Source organism: Protopterus annectens, chromosome 3.part0, assembly GCF_019279795.1.
Source record: "Protopterus annectens isolate FY-2018-M chromosome 3.part0, PAN1.0, whole genome shotgun sequence".
NCBI lineage: Eukaryota > Metazoa > Chordata > Ceratodontiformes > Protopteridae > Protopterus > Protopterus annectens.
Window position 1 is genome coordinate 1,179,644,455 of NC_056731.1, and position 19,409 is coordinate 1,179,663,863.

Genomic DNA, 19,409 nt, shown 5'->3' on the forward strand with positions numbered 1-19,409 from the left:
CAGGATTTGTTCAGCTTTACTCTGAGGGTTAGGGAAGAACACCGGTAGATATATAGCTTGGTTTAAAGAAAAATCTGATACTATCATGGGCATGAAGGATGGGTTGGTTCTCATGGTAACTCTATCCCTATGGAATATAGTGAAGGGTTCTTTGCACATTAAGGCTTGCAGTTCTGATACCCACATGGCTGAGGTAACTGCTATCAACAGGGTGGTCTTCCATGTCAGCATCTTTAGAGGGGCTGAGGCAGCTGGATCAAAAGGTGGCAGGATAAACTTTTCCAATAAACAGTTCAGGTCCCAAGAGGGTATTGGATTTTTCCTGGGTGGCCTCAGGTGTTTTACTCCTTTTAGAAATTATTTCAAATGGGAGTGAGTATGGACAGGTGGACAGCAAGGTATGCAAGCAGAAAGGGCAGATATATGTACCTTAGTACTTGAACAAGAAATGCCCTGCTTAAAAAATTCTGAAAGGTATTCCAGCACTTGATTCATGCCAGCATTAAGTGGTGTCATACCTTTGGTTAGGCACCAAATAGAAAACCTTTTTTACTCTGACAAGTGTGCTTTTCTGGTAGTTGATCTTCTTACCTCTCTTAAGATAGATAACACTTCAGTAGAATAAGATGCATTGTTTAGTGTTAGAATCCAATCTTAGCTTGAGTATGCTCAGGTGCGGATGAAGGACACACCCTTTGTGCTGGGTGAGCAGATCTATCACATGGTTAGATTATAGTATCATCCTCACTGAGGGTCAACAGGAGGGATAACCAGTGTTACCTTGGCCAGAAGGGAGCTTTGAGTACCATGCTTGGCCTGTCTGATCTCACTTTCATCAGTACCCCAGAGTTAAGAGTGATGAAAGGAAGGCATACAAGAAGAGGTCTGTCCATTTTAATGAAAAGGTGGCAGCTATCCATGCCCTTGTTTGATGGGTTCTGGAGCAGAACCTTTGTAACTGTCTCTTCAGAGGAGAGGTAAAGAGAATTATAGTGGATATCACCATTGGTGGTTGAGGTCCAAAGATCTCTTTTGTGTCCAAATGCTGGGGTCCACAAGATCTCTGCTCAGAGAATCTGTTATGGTTGTTACTCTGGCCTCTGAAACAGAATGTTATTAATGTCAGTTGCAGCTTTTGTGCCAGGAGCCAAACCTTTATCTCTAAACTGCATTGGAGTAAGAATGAGCTCCCCCTTGTTTGTTTATGGACCCAGTAACTGTGGTGTTATCTGTTCAGTTCTGCAGTGTTCCTAGCATTAAGTCACTCTGGAAGACTTTTACTGTTAGAAACACTACCAACAATGTACTTATATTCCACCTAAAACTGCCATTATGGAGCTTAAGAACATTTTGGGAGAAATAATCAGCTTTCAGCAAGGAATATTACTTATAGGTCAGGACTGGAATTTGATTTGCAACAGTGAAGATGTACTTGGGAGACCTAGAAGGGAAAACATAACAAAACAATAGATTTCTGAAGAAATTGCTGAAAATATTTGATAATTCAGTAGTAGGAACTCTGAGAGAGGGAGAGAGAGAATTTACATATTATTCCCCAAAGTACAACATCTGGGCTAGATTAGACAGAAATTATATTTCACAGGAACATGCAGATTTAACTGAAAGCTTTGATACACATCAAATAACTATTTCAGATCATGCACCAATAACTAAGATAAAAATGCCGGATAATGAAGTAGAAATGAGACACTTGTGCACCCCCAGCTACCTGATAAAAAGGCAGAAATTTAAGGAATATGTAATGGAAATTATTCAAGAGTTATTAAGGAAGATAAAAGTTTCTTCAGAAGTTATAGGTAGAGAGAGGGATACAATGAAAGTGGAGTTTAAAAATAGGGTATAAATAAAAGAACAGATACGGTTAAGATGTAAAGTATTTAGAGGGACTGAGAGAGCTTGAAGTATTGCAGAATAAGGGGACTCACGCAGAACAAGAAGTGCAACTGCAGAGTTTAAAGATAGTCCCTGGAAAATATGCATGAGTTTAGAAAGATTGCTGTTAAGCAACTGTTTTTTTTTTTTTTTTTTTTTGATAATAACTCCGTAGCACAAAACCTTTTAGCACAATGATTAAACAGAAAGTAGAAAGGGTTGCTGCCAAACCTAAGGAGCCTATAATAAGAAGAATAACCAGAGATCATGTAACTATATTACAGATATTTTGGAAATGTTATGACAATTTGTATAAAGCAGGATATCAAGAAAGAGCACAAATGGAAATAAGGAAGACTTTAAGTATGCCAAGGTTACAGGTAGATGAGTCTCAACAATTAACAGTTAAGATAGGAGAAGATGCGATAAAAGAGATGAGGTATAATCAATCTGCAGGAAAGTCTTCAGGAATAGATGGTATTCCTATCAAAGTTTGGAAGCTAGGATGGAGGAAGGTGATAAAGATCTGGAAGCTTTTATTTAACATTATTTAAAAGGAGGAAATGCACCATCACCCTGGAAGAAAGCTGTAGTGGCTGTAATACATAAATAATATAAAGATAGTAAAGACCCATCAGACTCAGCTTCACAGAGGCCCATTTCCATTTATAAAATGTTTACATACAAAATAGCTACAAGAATAGCAAAGATGTTGCCATAATTCATAGATATGGATCGGTGTGGTTTTGAGGAGGGGAGGCAAATATTTGATAACATGAAAAAAACAATGATAATCCACAGCAAAGCAGAATGTAAGAAAATATCACTGTTGGTGGGTCTTGTTGTAGATAAAGCATTTAATACAGTAAGATTGGATCTTATGAGTATGGCAATGGAAGCATTTCCATTCCCTAATACAATAATAAAGTTAACTAGGAGGACATATGAGGATTTGGAGGCAAAAATTAAACTGGGATGGTTCCTCTTTGATAAGTTATGTCTGAACAGAGGAACCAGGCAGGGGTGTCCTCTTACCCTTTGTTATTTGCGCTATATTTAGAGTAATTGGCAAGGAAAATAAGGGACTAAAAAATTCAGGGATATAATTTGGTATGGTAATCAAAGAAATTTTTTTTCAGATAATACTATTTTGTATCTGGTAAAACCAGAAAAGGACATCTCAGTGTTGTGGAACATTCTGAGGCAGTTTCAAGTCTTTTGGGGATATAACATTAATGAGGATAAAGTAAAGACTATAACTGTAAACTATGTACCCACACATGAATTGGTTTACCAATACCCATACTTATGGGGACATGATAAAATGAAGCATTTAGAAGGATGGATTAAAAAGAATTCTGTTATGGCAGCTAAGGATATGTGTGAAGAGAATAAACCAAAGATACTACAAAAACTGAGAAACTGAAGCTCTTCTTTGGATATGGATAGCAAGATACAAGCATTGGAAATATTTTTGGTCACTTAAGCTTTACATACAGGTCAGGTATATTTTTATCAACCATAGGAGAAGCTGTGATCAATAATTAATAAAGAGTTGAAGGACTTTATCTGGGAGGGGGAAAGAGCAAGAGTCAAGTCATGATATGTTGATCCTCCCAAAAGAACAAGGTGGTTTAGGATTACCTGATTTGAAGGGACATTTTAGTGCTACTCGGTTAAGGATCATATACATAATACAAGCAGAAAGCTGTAATTTAAACTGGAAAGGGATGATGATGAAGCAAGGGGGAATTCAAGAAATAAGAAGAGAGTGGTATTTTGGATGCAGATCCTTAAGGAGAACAACAACAGCCATACAGAATATTATTAGGTATTATTAGGGGGTCTGAATGGAGAGATGAAAAGTCAGCAAGCAAAGGAGAGTAGTACTGAAATTGAATTCATCCTCAAGTCTTGGTGAGTACCTTCGCGAAATGGACCCTGTTTTCACATAATCTCACCAAAGCGACACTGATATATAGACTGTATTTATATAGCATATATCATGGACAGGAGTAGATCAAAAATTAAAAGAGATAGCTGGGTGCACAAGACCCGGGATAATAAAGTGCCCAATCCTGGTAGACGCACTGGTGCCAGGACTGAATAAAATGACAGTGTAGAATCCTCACAATATGGAAACATTCCTACAATGGGGCCAGGCCCAGGGAGAGGATGGCCCCCTGTTGTAGAAGGAAGTAGCAGTCCACAAAAATCACAAAAAATGATAGGCCAAAGAAGAGCCTTAAAGACGATAGTATGGACTATTTAGGTTAAGAAAGAAATTATGTATTGTTACTATTATGCACGAAACCCAGAATTTCCAGACACGAGATATACAAAATAATTAAGTGAGAAATTAGAGAAAAGAAAAATACTTCCACAAGTAAAAATGTCAGAAGCTTCAGATGAAAATGTGCATTCATTAATACAACAGATTTGTGAAAAAAACAATATATAGATCAAAAAACTTTGATCTGTTTGGAAAAAGAAGCATTTGAGGAAGTGCAAAAATATAAACAACAAACTCTAGAGACATTTGAAAAGTATAAAAACAAAATATGGACATGAGATTTGATATGGTGCAATATTTATACAAAGGAAAAAGCCATATTAATCAATATAAAGAAGGCAGCCCCAAAGATATTTGAAGAGAAATATAGGCAAAGGCACCCGGATATGGAAAATTTCACAATAAAAAAGTAATATCACGAAGATGGAATGTAGAAAAGAAGATTAGTAAAGTAGTAGTTAAAAAAGAAGTTGAAGTTATGGAGTGCCTACGAAGTGAAGGATTTGACGTACAAGGTCTAACACAGGTTACATCACAGCATGATGGAGTGAGTTTCCAAAGTAACAAGAAACAGGAAGATCAGCAGACATCTGAAGAAGAAATATGGACATGGGAAAGAAAAATAGATTAAATATGGTGTAATATTTATACAAAGGAGAAAACAAAACCAACCAATAAAAAAAGAGAAGCAACAAAGATATTTGAAGAGAAATACAGGCAAAGGAATCCGGATATGGAAAACTTTACAATACAAAAAATAAAAAGACAAAGAGGTAAAGTAGAAAAGGAGATTAGTAATGGAGAAGTCAAATAAATAGAAACTGAGGTTATGGAGTACCTGCAAAGTGAAGGATTCAGTGTAGAAAATCTAATGCAGAAAGCACCACAACAGGATAGAGCAATAGATATCAAAATTAAGGGGAAACCAGTGGAACAGGAAGCAATTGGTCAGGTGCCATATCAAGATATTTTGGAGCCTTCTACAGGAAACCAGTATAAACATTCACTTGAAGCTAGACGGCAAGGAAAGGTACAGGAAACTGTGGAAACTGATGCAGTCAGTGTTGAGGAGTGATAGGCCAGTGAGTTCCCATATGACACAGCAACGGATGGCACAGGATGAAACTGAAGTGAAGGTACCACAGGAAGATGCTACAGAACTTTCTATAGAATGCCTGCAGGAAATGGAAAACAAGGGATGTGTCCTCAGTTTGGAAGAAAATGAGCTAAGAGAAGAGTTGCTTGATTTAATAGACATGCATAGATATATTAAGATCAATGAGAGAAATAGACTGCAGAAGGTTAATAAAACCCAGAAAGGAAGAAGTCTAATTAAAACAAATGAACACAGTAATTAGGATTGTTCATAGAGATCCATGTGATATAACATAAGTAAACAGGATATATTATTACTGTGCAGCTAAATTAATAACTGATAAAGTTCTACCACAAGAACACAGGGTAGTGAGGGAAAGGAAGGGGAGAAATCGAATACCATCATGGAAATACTGAATAGAGAAAACTATAAAGCAGTTAAGACAAGAAGTGTCACTGTTAGAAGACTATAGAAGAGGGAACAGATCTACAAAAATACTAAGAAAGACAGATGTGATAAAAGCAATGCACAGTATTAGAACAGACCAGGATCTATCATACACTATCGCAAATAACAAACTAAAAATTTCAGCACAGGCAAAAAAACTTAGAAGATACGAAGATCAATGCAAAAGGAAAACTACAAAATAAGCAATTTATTGATGATCCAAAAAAGTTTTATGGAGAATTGTAAAATAAGGTAAAATGAATTGAAAGACCACCAAAAGATGAAGAAACAGACATATTTTGGAGAAGTATCTATGAAGATCCTGTGGAATATAACAAAGATGCTAAATGGATATAAAAAGTTAAAGAAAGAATAAGAAGTTTAAAGGTGTAGGATATGAAATGGGAAGAAGTAACAGCCAGAGAGACTGAAATAAAGTTAAGAAAAGCCTCTAATTGGAAAACCCAAGGCCCAGATGCAGTACCTAACTTTTGGCTGAAAGTATTAACATCTTGGTCCAAAGATTTAGCCATGAGTAAGAACTATTTATATGCACACCCTGAACAGACACCAACCTGGTTAAGAACAGGAAAAATAATGCTCCTACTTAAGAGTGAACCTGCAAACTACCCTAAAAATTACAGACCAATAACTTGTCTTCCGACAATGTATAAACTATACATGGTAATTGATGCCGACAGAGTTTATAATCATTTAGATCATGCAATTGTGGAAGTAGAACAAAAGGGCAATAAAAGAAAGTCATGGAACAAAGGATCATTTGTTGTTAAATAAAGTCATAGTGGAGAACTGTAAAAAGCGGAAGAATCTTAGTATGGCATGGATTGACTATAAAAAAGCATTTGATAGTATCCCATATTCATGGATAAAAAAGTGTTTAAAAATGTATAAGATACACCCTACACTGATCGACTACATTACAGTGACCATGAAACAGTGGCAGACCACTTTGCATAAAGGACAGATTATTATCCCAAAGATAAAAATTCAAAGGGCGATATTCCAGGGTGACTCTCTGTCACCACTGCTACTCTGTCTTGTCCTTAACCCATTAAGCTGTTTACTTAACAGTTTAAGCCATGGCTATAATTTGGCTCCTAGAAAACAACAAAGTGTAAGGACTTCTCACCTTCTCTTTGTCGATGATTTAAAACTGTATAGCTCATCAGATGAGGAACTGAAAGCACAACTGCAGGTTGTAAAAACTTTTTCAGATAATATAAGAATGTCATATGGTCTTGATAAATGTGCAAAAGCAACTTTTAAAGCAGGAAAACTGCAACACCAGGAAAACATCAGTTTGGGACAAGAATGTGATATAAAAGAACTTGAGCAAGGAGGAGTGTATAAATATTTGGGAACTGATGAAGGATCAGCAATAAAACATGAACAAATGCAAATAAAACTTAGTAAGGAATACTTCAGAAGACTTAAATTAATCCTGAAAACAGCATTGACATCTAGAAGCAAAATCCAAGCTATAAACAATTTGCTCTTCCTGTCCTAACTTACAGTTTTGGAGTGACTGACTGGCCCCAAAACGTGCTGGATGGATTCGATAGGAAAACAAGAAGGATGCTTCATGCTCACCAAATGATTTATAAAAATCAGTGTATACCAAGATTATATATTCCCCGTTCTGAAGGTGGTATGGGCCTCCTTGAAGTTGATTACATGCAAAGATCTGCAATTGTGGGACTCCACACATATCTCCTGACCTTACAAGACCCAAACATAGTGAAAGCTTTGAAGCATGAGAAGAATAAATCTAAGATGACTTCTCTGCTTAATCTAGCAGAAGCATATTGGCGTCAAGCAGGAATGGAAATCAAACTAGAAGTAGATAAAAAATTAAGCAACAACTGAATGTGCCAAAAAACATAAGAAAGAATACAAGGTGAAGGACCAGATGAGAAGGCAAGGCATGTGGAAAATGCATAAATATAGTAGCAAGTATACAAAACTTCTGGAAGAACCTCATGTTGATCAGGAAAGAATGCAGGAATGTTTAAGGACAGACGAATTCAAACCAAGAGATGAAAGGTTAATATTGGTGGCCCAAGATAGTGGGCTGCATACATGTTGGTTTACAAAGTCCATTGAACATGTGGGAGAAACAGACAAATGTAGGTTTTGTAAAACTGAACTGGAAAGAGTCGCACACCTCGTTGCTGGTTGTGATATACTAATGGCAGATAGACTGTATACTGAAAGGCATAATAATGTGGCAAGGTTGTTGCACTGGGGATTGTGCAAATATTATGGTACTGAAGTGGCTGAAAAACACTGGAAACATGAGCCACAAAGCACCATAGAAAATGATGAAGTTTATATCACATGAGATCATCCATTACCGACAGTTCAAAAGATAAATGCTAGGAAACCAGACATAGTAGTCCAAGAAAAGAAAACAAAAGTAGCACTGATCATTGAAATCGCCACACCCAGTGATTACAGTGTCTTACGTACAGACAGACACAAAGTCATAAAATATCAGCATTTGCAGGCAGAAACGAGAGCAATGTGGAAGAAAGATACACAGACAGTTAAAATATTAGTAGGAGCAACAGGTCTTATAAAGAAGAGTCTACAATCGTATTTAGATATGCTGCCAATACATGTAACTCCGTCTGAATTGCAGAAGGAATCAATAGTGGGCACATTGCAGGTGCTGTGAAGAGCACTACTGGCTGACATCAAAGAGTGAAACAATACTAATTTCATGAACTTTAATCGTACTTTGACTTAGGAATGGGGTCCATTCCCATCATGGTATTAGAAACCCAAAAGACTTGGAGTTTAAATTTTTAATATTATATTCATAAAGCAGCAGAAAGTATTTAAGATCAAAGCCAACACAAGAATGGAGAAAGGAGATTTTGCCGATAGGGATGACTACAATTAGTGGTACAGATAATAGACAAGAGGGTCTAGAAATTACTGGAGAAACCTGGCAAAAGTACCAAAGTATTGGGAGAAAATAACTAGAGAGGGAAAGGTAGTAGAATGGGAAGAAGCCAAGTACCCATTTGGACTGCAGGCTAGAGACGCCTTCCTTATCAGGGACTGACAGTAGAGTATAGGCAACAGAAAGGGATATGGAATCTTAGGTGAAAGGCTCTGGTAGAGTTTTTAGTTGAATCTACAACAGAAGCTGCTGTTAAAAATAGGATAATTAGCAGGGTATACACAATACTGCACAATAACTATAGAAATCTACCAGAGAATGTTAGAAAAGATTGGGAAGAGAGATTGGCTAATTAATTCACAAGGAAACAATGAGAGGAAATTTTAGACCTTAAGCAGACTCCAAAGATGTTTTCTACACATAGATACCAAATGTTAGAGGTGTGATGGAGAAGAAAGAGGTAACTGAGAACATTTGTTTTAAGAGTGTAATGAATTGGCAGACCTTAAAAATTCCCAACAATACTCTGTCAGAAATATTGGGTGAGTAAATGGGTCTAACTAAGGAAATTATTTTTGAGCTGGGATACATGATCTGAACTGCCTAGACATAGCAAGGCCTTGTTAAGTTTAATTCTGGTGGCTGCAAAAAAAACAATTACAGAAAATGGAAACCAAAGCATACAACAACTGTATCTAAGTATTTAAAATTGTGACAGAGGTAAAGAACTGGAAGTAGGATCTTTAGAAAAGGCTGGGAGCAGATTATATAGAAAAAATGGAAACTGTGGGAATAATACATGCAGAATAATATTTTGAAGGAGGAGTGATTTTTAAGGGACGGCAGAAATTGATCAATTTATGTAATGTCTGACAGCTGATAACTATATCAAAGAATATATGTGATGTACAAAATTTTGCAACTGGGAATATGTTAATATGGTTTGTTTTCTTTTATATAAATGTATGTTTGCATATATCTTAAGTGATAATTCAGTAAAGGTGTTTTAAAAAGTCATCTGTTATGGCAGCTAAGGATAAGTGGGAAGAAACTAAACAGAAGATATGACAAAAACTGAGAAACTGGAAGCTCTTGTTTATGGGTATGTAGATAGACGCAGTGAAATGTTTTTAGTCTCTTTAGTTTTATATACAGGCCAGGCATATTTTTATCAACCAAAGGAGAAGATGTGGACAGTAATTAACAAGGAGTTGAAGTAATTTATCTGGGAAGGGAAAAGGGCAAGGGTTAATTGGGATAAGCTGATCCTTCCAAAAGAACAAGGTGGTTTATGATTACATGATTTGAAGGGATATTGTAGAGCTACACAAATAAGGCTATTATACATAACGCAAGTAGAAAGTCAGAATTCAAGATTAAAAATGATGATGAAGTGGGGGGGATTCAAGAAATGAGAGAGCGGATTTTGGAAGTAAATCCTTATGAAGAATAATAGCAACCATACATAATATTATATTCATAATATTGCAAAACTTATCCTATGACCTAGGCCAACTTGAGAATGGGGAATGGAGATTTTCCCAATAGGGTGGCTGTAAGTAGGGGTGCAGAGAATAGGCAAGAGAGGGCTGGAATTTATTGGAGAAAACTGATAAAGAAACCAAGGTATTGGGAAAAAATAACTAGGCGTCAAAAGGTAACAGAATGAGATGAGACCAAGAAGACATCTGGACTGCAGGCTAGAGACTGACTTCCCTACCACGGATTGATGTCAGAGCATAGACAAAGAGAAAGGGATATGGGGAATTTTAAATGAAAGACCTGCTCTGTTAAGAGTTTTTAATTGAATGCAGAACAGAAGCTGCTGTTAAAAAGGGATAATCAGTAAGGCATAAAAAGTATTGCAACATAAGTATAAGAACTGATCAGTGGAGGTTAGAAAAGATTGGGAACAGATACTGGATAAGCAATTTACAAGGGAACAATGGGTAGAGATATGCATGGCTCCTAAGTATGTAACAAAGTCTGGAAGGTTTAGGATTTTTGCTTGGAAGTGGTTGCATAGGTATTTTATATATGGCAAGCAGACTTCAAAGATGTCTTCATCAGGTAGATAGCAAATGTTGGAGGTATGATAAGGAAGAAAGAGCTAACTGGGAACATATGTTTTGGAGTGTAATGAGTTGGTAGATTTTAAAAACTCTCTGCAGAGTACTTTGTCAGAAATATTGGGTGAGAAAATGGGTGTAAGTAAGGAAATTATTTTTTTTAGTTGGGACACAGGATCTGAACTGCCTAGACATAGTAAGGCCTTGGTGAGTTTAATTTTGGTGGCTGCCAAAAAAGCAAATACTAGAAAATGGAAATCAAAATGTAAACCAACTGTATTTGAAGTATTGAATACTGTAGTAGAGATAAAGGAACTGAAAGTAGGATCTTTTGAAAAGGGAAGGAGCAAATTACATAGAAATAAATGGAAATTTTGGGAAAAATACGTGCAAAATATTGCTCAGTCAGAGGAGGGAGGTTTAAGAGAAGGCAGGAATTGACCAATATATGTAATGAAGGACCAAAGACAGTTATAAAAAGAACATATATGATGTATAGTGTATGCAACGTTAATATGGTTTATTTTCGTTTCTATTAATGTACGTTTGCCCATGTCTTAAGTAATAATTCAATAAAGGTGTTAACATAATTAAAAAAAGAATATAAAGTTAAGTTTATATGCATAATTTAGAACCAGAAATTACACAACATAATTACCTATTCACAAGTTATGAAACTGTCAAAAAAAGGAGTACAGCTGTGCTATAAATATGAATAGGTATATACACATGTATGAGCATACAAGAATTAAAATGCAGATATTAAACTACAGCACTAGACTGATAAACTATAAACTGTGAACCGTGGTGCCAACATTCTCCAAGGTAACTAACAGGGTGTACTTGTAGAATCATTGAGTTCTTGCTTTTTCAGAAAATAAGCAACTACAAAAACTGCAATTATTCCAGTCTAATGAATCAAACAAGAGAAAAAATCATCCCTGCCTGCCTCCAAAATATAAACTGAGTTACTTCAAAAACAAGTATCACACCGCTGCCAAAGCTGTCCTCGTACGACTCTTTGTTGCACTACTGAACCGTTATACAAGGCTTGGTGCACATTTTGACTAGCAGTAGCACATCCTTGTAGTGCAACAATCAATGTGTCTTCCACCTAGAACCAATACATAACCTAGCTATTACTGCCAACTCTATAATCCATTATTTAGTGCTGCAGTTCAGACTGCCAGTATCAAAGAAGTCATCAGTATCTGGTATTTTGCTTCCAGCAAGAAGACAGCACCCAGAATCTGTCCAAACAGATACTTCACTGCAACCTATACTGTCTGAACATACTGACATTGCCAGACGTTATGAGACTCATCAACTATTGTGTCTTGACAACCTTTGCAGGGATTGCTCCTTACATAACCTGTTGCTATCATCCTATAAGAGAGGCTATTAGCTCTTATAAATTAGTTGCATCTGATGAATCAAAAAACTCAAATTTGTTGCTGCAAAGTTACAATGCTGTTCTGCCCCAGTCCTCCTAATATACTGTCCTATTTTACTGTCAGTCAGCTACCAATAAAATCAACAGTCAGACACTGGTACCAAAATTTAACTTTCATATTACTCGGGTCTCCTGCTGATGCAACTATCCCCTTGTTACTGCCTCCAAAGAAAGTCCGAGTACCAAGAGTCATAAACAGAGATACATTACTTAAGGTGTACCTTAATTAACAGTACTTCCATTTGTCTATATCTGTAAATCTGAATTTCTGTTTTAAATACTTTAAGGAGGCTAAACATTTCACCCCATTCACCTGTTAAACTAATTAGCCCAGCAAAAATGTACCTTTATTTGCTAAATCCAGCCATTAAAGATGATCCCTCCAGCAAAGCAACAAAGGAACTTGGGTGAGTGGCAGGTGGAACTGTGTGCTGGAAGAAGGCATTTTCTTTTATCAAACATCTCCCACTGATTAGACCTAGATGGAGGTTAAATCAGTGTTAGCAAGTGCAAACCATTTTCAATCTTCAGGCAAACCAATTTTTGGGAGGACTGGAGGGAGAAGTGGGCTGTTTGTATAAAACTCAGCAAGAAAAGTAAATCTTCACTATTTACTTCACCACAGTGACACATTTGCTCTGTTGGTTGTTCAGTTAGCTTTAATCTCTCACTTCTAAACTGGCTGAAGATAAAACTGCAAGTTTCATTTACCATTTCCTAAAATACAAATATATAACTTTTTCAATGATTCACACTTTAAAATGAAATCTAACTCAAATTAAATTTAAAACTTACTGTCAACTTTTTATATACCACTTCTTAAAAGAGAAAGTGACATGACTCAGGTACATATTTACTATTAAAACAAAAAGGCAGAAACATTCTCATGGTCGTGACACTGTGCTACAATCCTGGAAAATGTATGCATACTAAGAAAGAAGTGTGCACTGCTGAATCTAGCACACAACACATCTAACAACTGCAGCTAAGAATAAAACTTTCCACATAAACATGTTTATATCAGTGTTGCTCTCTGCAAATTAAACAACTCCAAAAATCTATGCCTGACATACTTGACATAATCACATATTTTCATTTCTAGTCTACAAATCTCAAGTTTCTTTATTAGACTTACCAGCACAAAAAGGATTGGACGGATTAAAATTTAACGGAAACTCATGTGAAACCTAAAAATCAAGGGGAGATAAATTACTGTTTGCCTTTAATAAACTTTAATGACAGAAAACTATGACAGAACCTTTTTACTAAAATGTATACATTATACATTTAAAAGCCGCATTAAGTATCTAACAATCACAATGCTGAAAGTATCACCACACTGCACATCATTAGCTAAGCTGTTTTTTGCTTTTCACATTTGTCTCCACAGTAGGTTGCCAGTTCCTTTCCCCTGCAAAGATACCACCTTTAAGACAGCAAAATGAATTCATGATTTTCTTTCAAGTTTGACTAGTACAACTTTAAACTATCAACATACCATTTACTATCTGAAGTATGTTTTAGAGACCCAGAGCAGCAAAGTGAGGACTTTATACTCTTGCTTTGAAGTACCCAATGATACATGTCACTACCACTTACAACCAAGCAGTGTGAACTACAAAACAAATGCAACGTTTATTAAATATGAACATACAGAAACAAATGATTACAGTAGAAAATGCAGACCACTACAACAGTGCAAAAATATATTGCTGCCGCATGTTAAATCAGCTTTCTTGAAACTTAAACATTTGAATGCTGAATTTAAATGTGACAGTGTATAACATTAGCAATATCATTGGGGGGGGGGGGTACAACCACCCAGTAATAAGACTCCCATTTTACTGCAGTGGCAGGTCTCTTGTACTGCACTTTCACAGAACAGGCTAGAACACAGTTAACAGATTATCAGAAAAAAAAAAAACATGTTCTACAATATGTATTTTTCAGTGCTTGGAGAATACAACTGCAATGATGGTTATTCAAGCAGAATATTCCTGAGATGACAAAACAGGAATGTAGACAGATTTCCACCTAGTATTCTTATAGGTTCATAGGTTGGTACTAGGCTATCGGCCCTAGGACCTATACAAGCCTAGCCATAACAATTCCCTGGATATTTCTTCACACAATATTTACTTCCCTGGACCCCTGTCTAGCAGGGTGACTTTCGTGATCCCTGGGGTGAATTTCCTATCTCCCATCCAATCGTCAAGGTTCCTTTTGAAGAGGGCCAAGGAGGCGCTCTGCTTGATATGTACAGGCAGTCTATTCCAGAGTATGGGGAGTCTATGGGTCAGGAACCTATCCCTCCAGCATGTTTTGTTCATTGTGATGACAAGGTTTAGATCCCTGGAGCATGTGGTTCTGAGGGATTGGGATTTCTTTAATATATTCTATATATTATATTCTATATATTTTATATTCTATAGCCTCATCTCACATTTAAACATTTGTTCACAATCTTTCAAATGCTGGCTCTAAACTCTTAATAAACATATGTGTATTTTTTGGCTAATACCTCTTATGTATTGATCAGCAAATACATCACTAAACAAGCCATGTACAGATCTGTGTCAAAGGCTTTCTTCATATATTTAAAGGCATCTTATTGCCTGTATAAACAATAACAAAAAAATATTTGGCTAAAGTAAGCCACGGTGGTACAGCGGTAGCGTTGTTTCCTCACAGCAAGAGGTTCTCCTGTGCGATTCACGGCTGGAGTGCCTTCTGTGTGGAGTCTGCATGTCCTCCCCGTGGTCTAGTGACCTCCGAAAGACATGCATGAATGGGCGTGCCTTTGCTGAAGGTTGGGCGTCGGGCTGGCAACTCGGCACCATAAAAATCTACTGCCAATCATTAGCGGACCGGAGTTCCGCTGTGGCGACCCCTAACCGGGAAAAGCCGAAATGACAAACAACAAAACAAAGAGTTGGCCTGACTACACTGTGATCATTACAGCAGGCACTGGCAACACTATCTTTAATATCATATTCAGTGTGGCAGGCCAGACAGAAAGTACAGTTGTGTACACTTACCATAAATGTAGATGTTCAAGTGTATTCACTGTTGCAGTCATCATCTGTGAGTTATCCCTGTTGTGGTAGCCCTCGGCCGGCACGAATACCAGTCAATGTTTTTCTGCATCAGCTGCTGTCGCTTGTTGACCGATGTCATGTCATCAGTGCTATAAAGCAAGGCAGGCGATGCCATTACATCAGTTTTTCTTGCCCTAACCAGTCAGAAGCTCCAGGAAATATGGTAAAGAGGTCCTGGTGGCTAAAAGCCACCATAAGAAGCTTATGTCTCCTTAAGGAAAGAGGATATAAGGGGGAAGGAGGGAGGGAGAGAAACCAGGACTGCAACAGTGAATACACTCGAACATCTACATTTATTGTAAGTGTACACAACTTTACTATGTTCTTTGTGTTTCACTGTTGTAGTCATTACCTGTGGGAGGATTCCCAAACCTAAGAAGAGAGATGGAAGGATTAGTTAGAGACCCATGCATGGGTAAACATGCCCTGCAGAACTGCAGAGGCAAACCCTGCCCTAGCCTTAGAGAAAAGAGGTAGGTGGTAATGCTTTGTAAAGGTATGGACAGAGGTCCAGGTGGCAGCTTCCAAGATGTGCCTGGTGGTAACTCCTCTGAGGAATGCTGTGGAAGTGGAGGCTGCCCTAGTAGAATGGGTATGAATAGACTTAGGGGGGGGTTTCCCATGTAATCTGTAGCAGAAATGCATACAGTGTGATATCCACTTGGAAATAGTTTGCTTGGAAATGGGCTTCCCCTATGCCCCTGGAGCAAAGCTGACAAGGAGTTGGTCTGTTTTCCTGAAGGCTTTAGTACGGTCTAGGTAGTATCTGAGCTGTCTGTGCACATCTAGTGAGTGCAGAATTCCTTCCCCCTTGTTTTGAGGGTTAAGGAAGAAGGTGAGTAGATGTATGGCCTGGTTGAGAGTCATAATAGATACCACCTTGGGCATAAAGGAGGAGTTAGTCCTCAGGGAGACCCTGTCCACATAGAAAATGATGAAGGGATCAATGGCCATCAAAGCCTGAAGTTCTGAAACCCTTCTGGCTGAGGTGATAGCTAGTAGGAAAGCAGTCTTCCAGGAGAGGTATTTCAGTTCTGCTGAAGCAGCAGGTTCGAAGGGTGGTAAGGTTAGTTTTACCAAAATATAATTCAGGTCCCAGGCTGGCATGGGTAGCCTTCTGGGGGGGGGTCTGATATTAGAGGCCCCTCTGAGGAATTGTTTAATCAAACTATGTGAGAACAGGGGTGGGTCTGTATTGAAATGAGCTGAAATGGTTGAGCCATGGATTTTAATAGAAGAGAAGGAGAGGCCACTATTGAGTAACTCTGCTAGATAGTCCAGGATAAGAGGGATGGAAGGTTGTGAGGAACTGCCCCCTCTGGACTGGCTCCAGGAGCAGTTTCTTTTCCATTTCTCTGTGTAAGATTTTCTGGTGCTGAGCCTTCTGGCCTCTGTGATAATGTCTAGGACCTGTTTACTTAACAGGGGCCCCTTGTTTGCTTTTAGAGTATAAGTTTCCAAAAACACCACTCCACGAACCAACTCACCAAGAACAGAAAAAACACACTGAACAACTGGAGAAACGGTCACCATCCACTTTTACTGTATCCCCAGTACTTCGGCATCAAGCCTTCCAGGGAAAATCATGCACAAGAATGGTGTGCTTTATATACATTTCACTACATTCATTATTCAATTCAGTTATACAATAACTGATCAATTAATCAGTGAGTCAAGAAAGTTAAAATCTAAACTGCATCCTGAACAGTAAAATGCTTCAGAAACATTTAAAGTGCATCAGAACATATAAAGTGCAACTCCTTACATTCCTTTTGCATTTAACATTATAATTTAAAAAGTTCATACAAAAGCACCTATGCTTCTCTAGATTAAAAAACACTAAAACATTTTACCCTGCAATGGTTGATCAATTAATCAGTGAGTCAAGAAAATTTAAAGTGCATCCTGAGCAATTAAAATGCTTCAGAAATATTTAAAGTGCATCAAAAAACTTTTAAAATACAAATTCATACAAAAGCACTTATACATCTCTAGATTAACAAATACTAAAACATTTTGCCCTACAATGGTTGATCAATTAATCAGTAAGTCAAGAAAATTTTAATCTAAAGTGCATCCTAAGCAATTAAAGTGCTTCAGAAACATTTATAGTACATCAAAAAAAAAAGTTCAAAATGCAACCTCTGGCATTCCTTTGCATTTAACTTAATAATTTAAGAAGTTCATGCCAATGCACCTATACATCTTTAGATTAACAAATACTAAATATTTTACCCTATACATATAAATCATTCATCCTATATGTCTATGCATTTATAAAATAATCCATACTGAAACATTTCATCCTATACATGTAAATCTAACTCCATATTAAGCCCATGGGGCCACAAAGTTCCAAAATTAATAATATATTTACTTTCCATCCTTAACAAATTGCACCCATATTCCATGCCTTGTACTGTATAAGATTTGTTTAAAAACAGAAAAAAATAAACTGCTAGTGTTACCATTGTGAACGGCATGGAAATGCTAGGCCACAGGATTATTAAGCCTAACATGCCTCACGTTCCCCCAAATGCTCCATAATTCTTCTTTTCACCCTTCTTCTGGTTTGGCCTATATACCACTTTGCAGGTAGACAATCACATCCAATGGTATAAACAACCCCACTGGTACTGCAATTGTAAGATCTCAGGGAGATTAACTTCTTTCCATTAATCAAAGTACCTGAAATGTTCTTGACCTTGTCAAACACCTTGTACCTTCCACATCTAAAGGTGCCTACTCTGTTAGAATCAGATTCCATCCTGCTTACCTTACTGTTCAATAATTCCTTCAGGTTGTGAAATCTACTATGGGAAAAAACAAGCCTGCCCTTGAAAATGTTGTCTACTTCCTCATCCTGCTGTATAATAGGCCAAAACCTATACACTAACGCCTTCAATGTAGCTGAAAAAAGGGGAAAATTTATTAACAAAAAACTTGTCAGCTTTCATACACCGAGCTACCCACTCCTCTCCTCACCTACACAATATATTCACACACATAACCTCACAAACTTTCACCCCACTACTTTCTCCGACTCCCTAAAACAAACTGGAACCCCCTAAAAACACTTCCACTAGACAATGCCGTAGAATTTTTCAACTCAACCTTCTTAAACATCCTCAATTCCCTAGCTCCACCAAGAACAAAAAGAGTAAAAACCAAGACCGCCCCATGGCTAACCAAAGATACCAAAAAACTTATGATACAAAGAGATTAATCCTGGAAAACATACCATCAAAACAAGCAGCCAGAAACTTTTCTTAAATATAAACAACTCTGCAACCTCACTAAAAAACAAATCATCAGAGACAAAAAGAACTACTATATCAAACTCCAGTCTAACAATCAAAAAACTCCAAACATTTCTGGAATTCCATTAATTCTCTTTTCAACCCAGGTACCAGAAACAACCCCTGCCCTGACACCAGCAAATCTGGTCCTGAAATAGCCTCTCTATTCAACTCCTTCTTCACCAACTCCATAGCAGAACTGACCAAGACCTTCCCTAACAATAACCCTTCCCCTCAACCTATCCAATCGTCCTCATCCCCTACATCACCCTCTGCCCCCAATCCTCCTCCAATATTTGAACTTAAACCCATCTCAACCTCCCACATAAAAAAATTACTCTCTAAATTAAAACCATGCTCCAATGCCCCTGACAATATCCCATCTTCCTTCCTAAAAATAGTTGCAGATGGTATCGCTCTCCCCATTAGCATCTTGATCAATAGATCCATGCAGGAATCTTATGTGCCCAAATTATGGCAGGCTGCCTTTATTCTACCTCTCTATAAAGGAGGCAAAAACAATAACGTCTCTAACTACCGCCCCATAGCTATCCTCTTCCCAATCTCAAAACGTCTGGAAAAATGCATCCACCTTCAGCTTATGCTATTCCTAGCCAATCACAAACTAATCACTCCAACCCAACATGGCTTCCGACCTGGCCATAGTACTATCACTGCCCTTCTTTCCTTCTTAGACGCAATAAATCTTGCCCGTGACTCTGGAAAAATAGTATCAACAGTTCTACTAGATCTGTCCAAGGCATTCAATACCATCTCCCACACCCATCTTTTGAACCATCTTTCTAACCTTAATCTCTCCCAGAATACCTTA

At 37.5% G+C, this 19,409-nt stretch overlaps 1 protein-coding gene across 1 annotated transcript in view; it reads right to left on the minus strand.

Annotated features, from left to right (window-relative positions):
* CPNE3 (copine 3) overlaps positions 1–19,409 on the minus strand; it is a 1,265,161-nt gene that overhangs the window by 120,329 nt on the left and 1,125,423 nt on the right. Inside the window, exons 14-15 of the mRNA XM_044065780.1 lie at positions 13,311–13,367; positions 12,796–12,897 (exon numbers count right to left, since the gene is read on the minus strand). Coding sequence (XP_043921715.1) covers positions 12,796–12,897; positions 13,311–13,367 — 159 coding nt within the window. The remainder of the gene's footprint in view (positions 1–12,795; positions 12,898–13,310; positions 13,368–19,409) is intronic.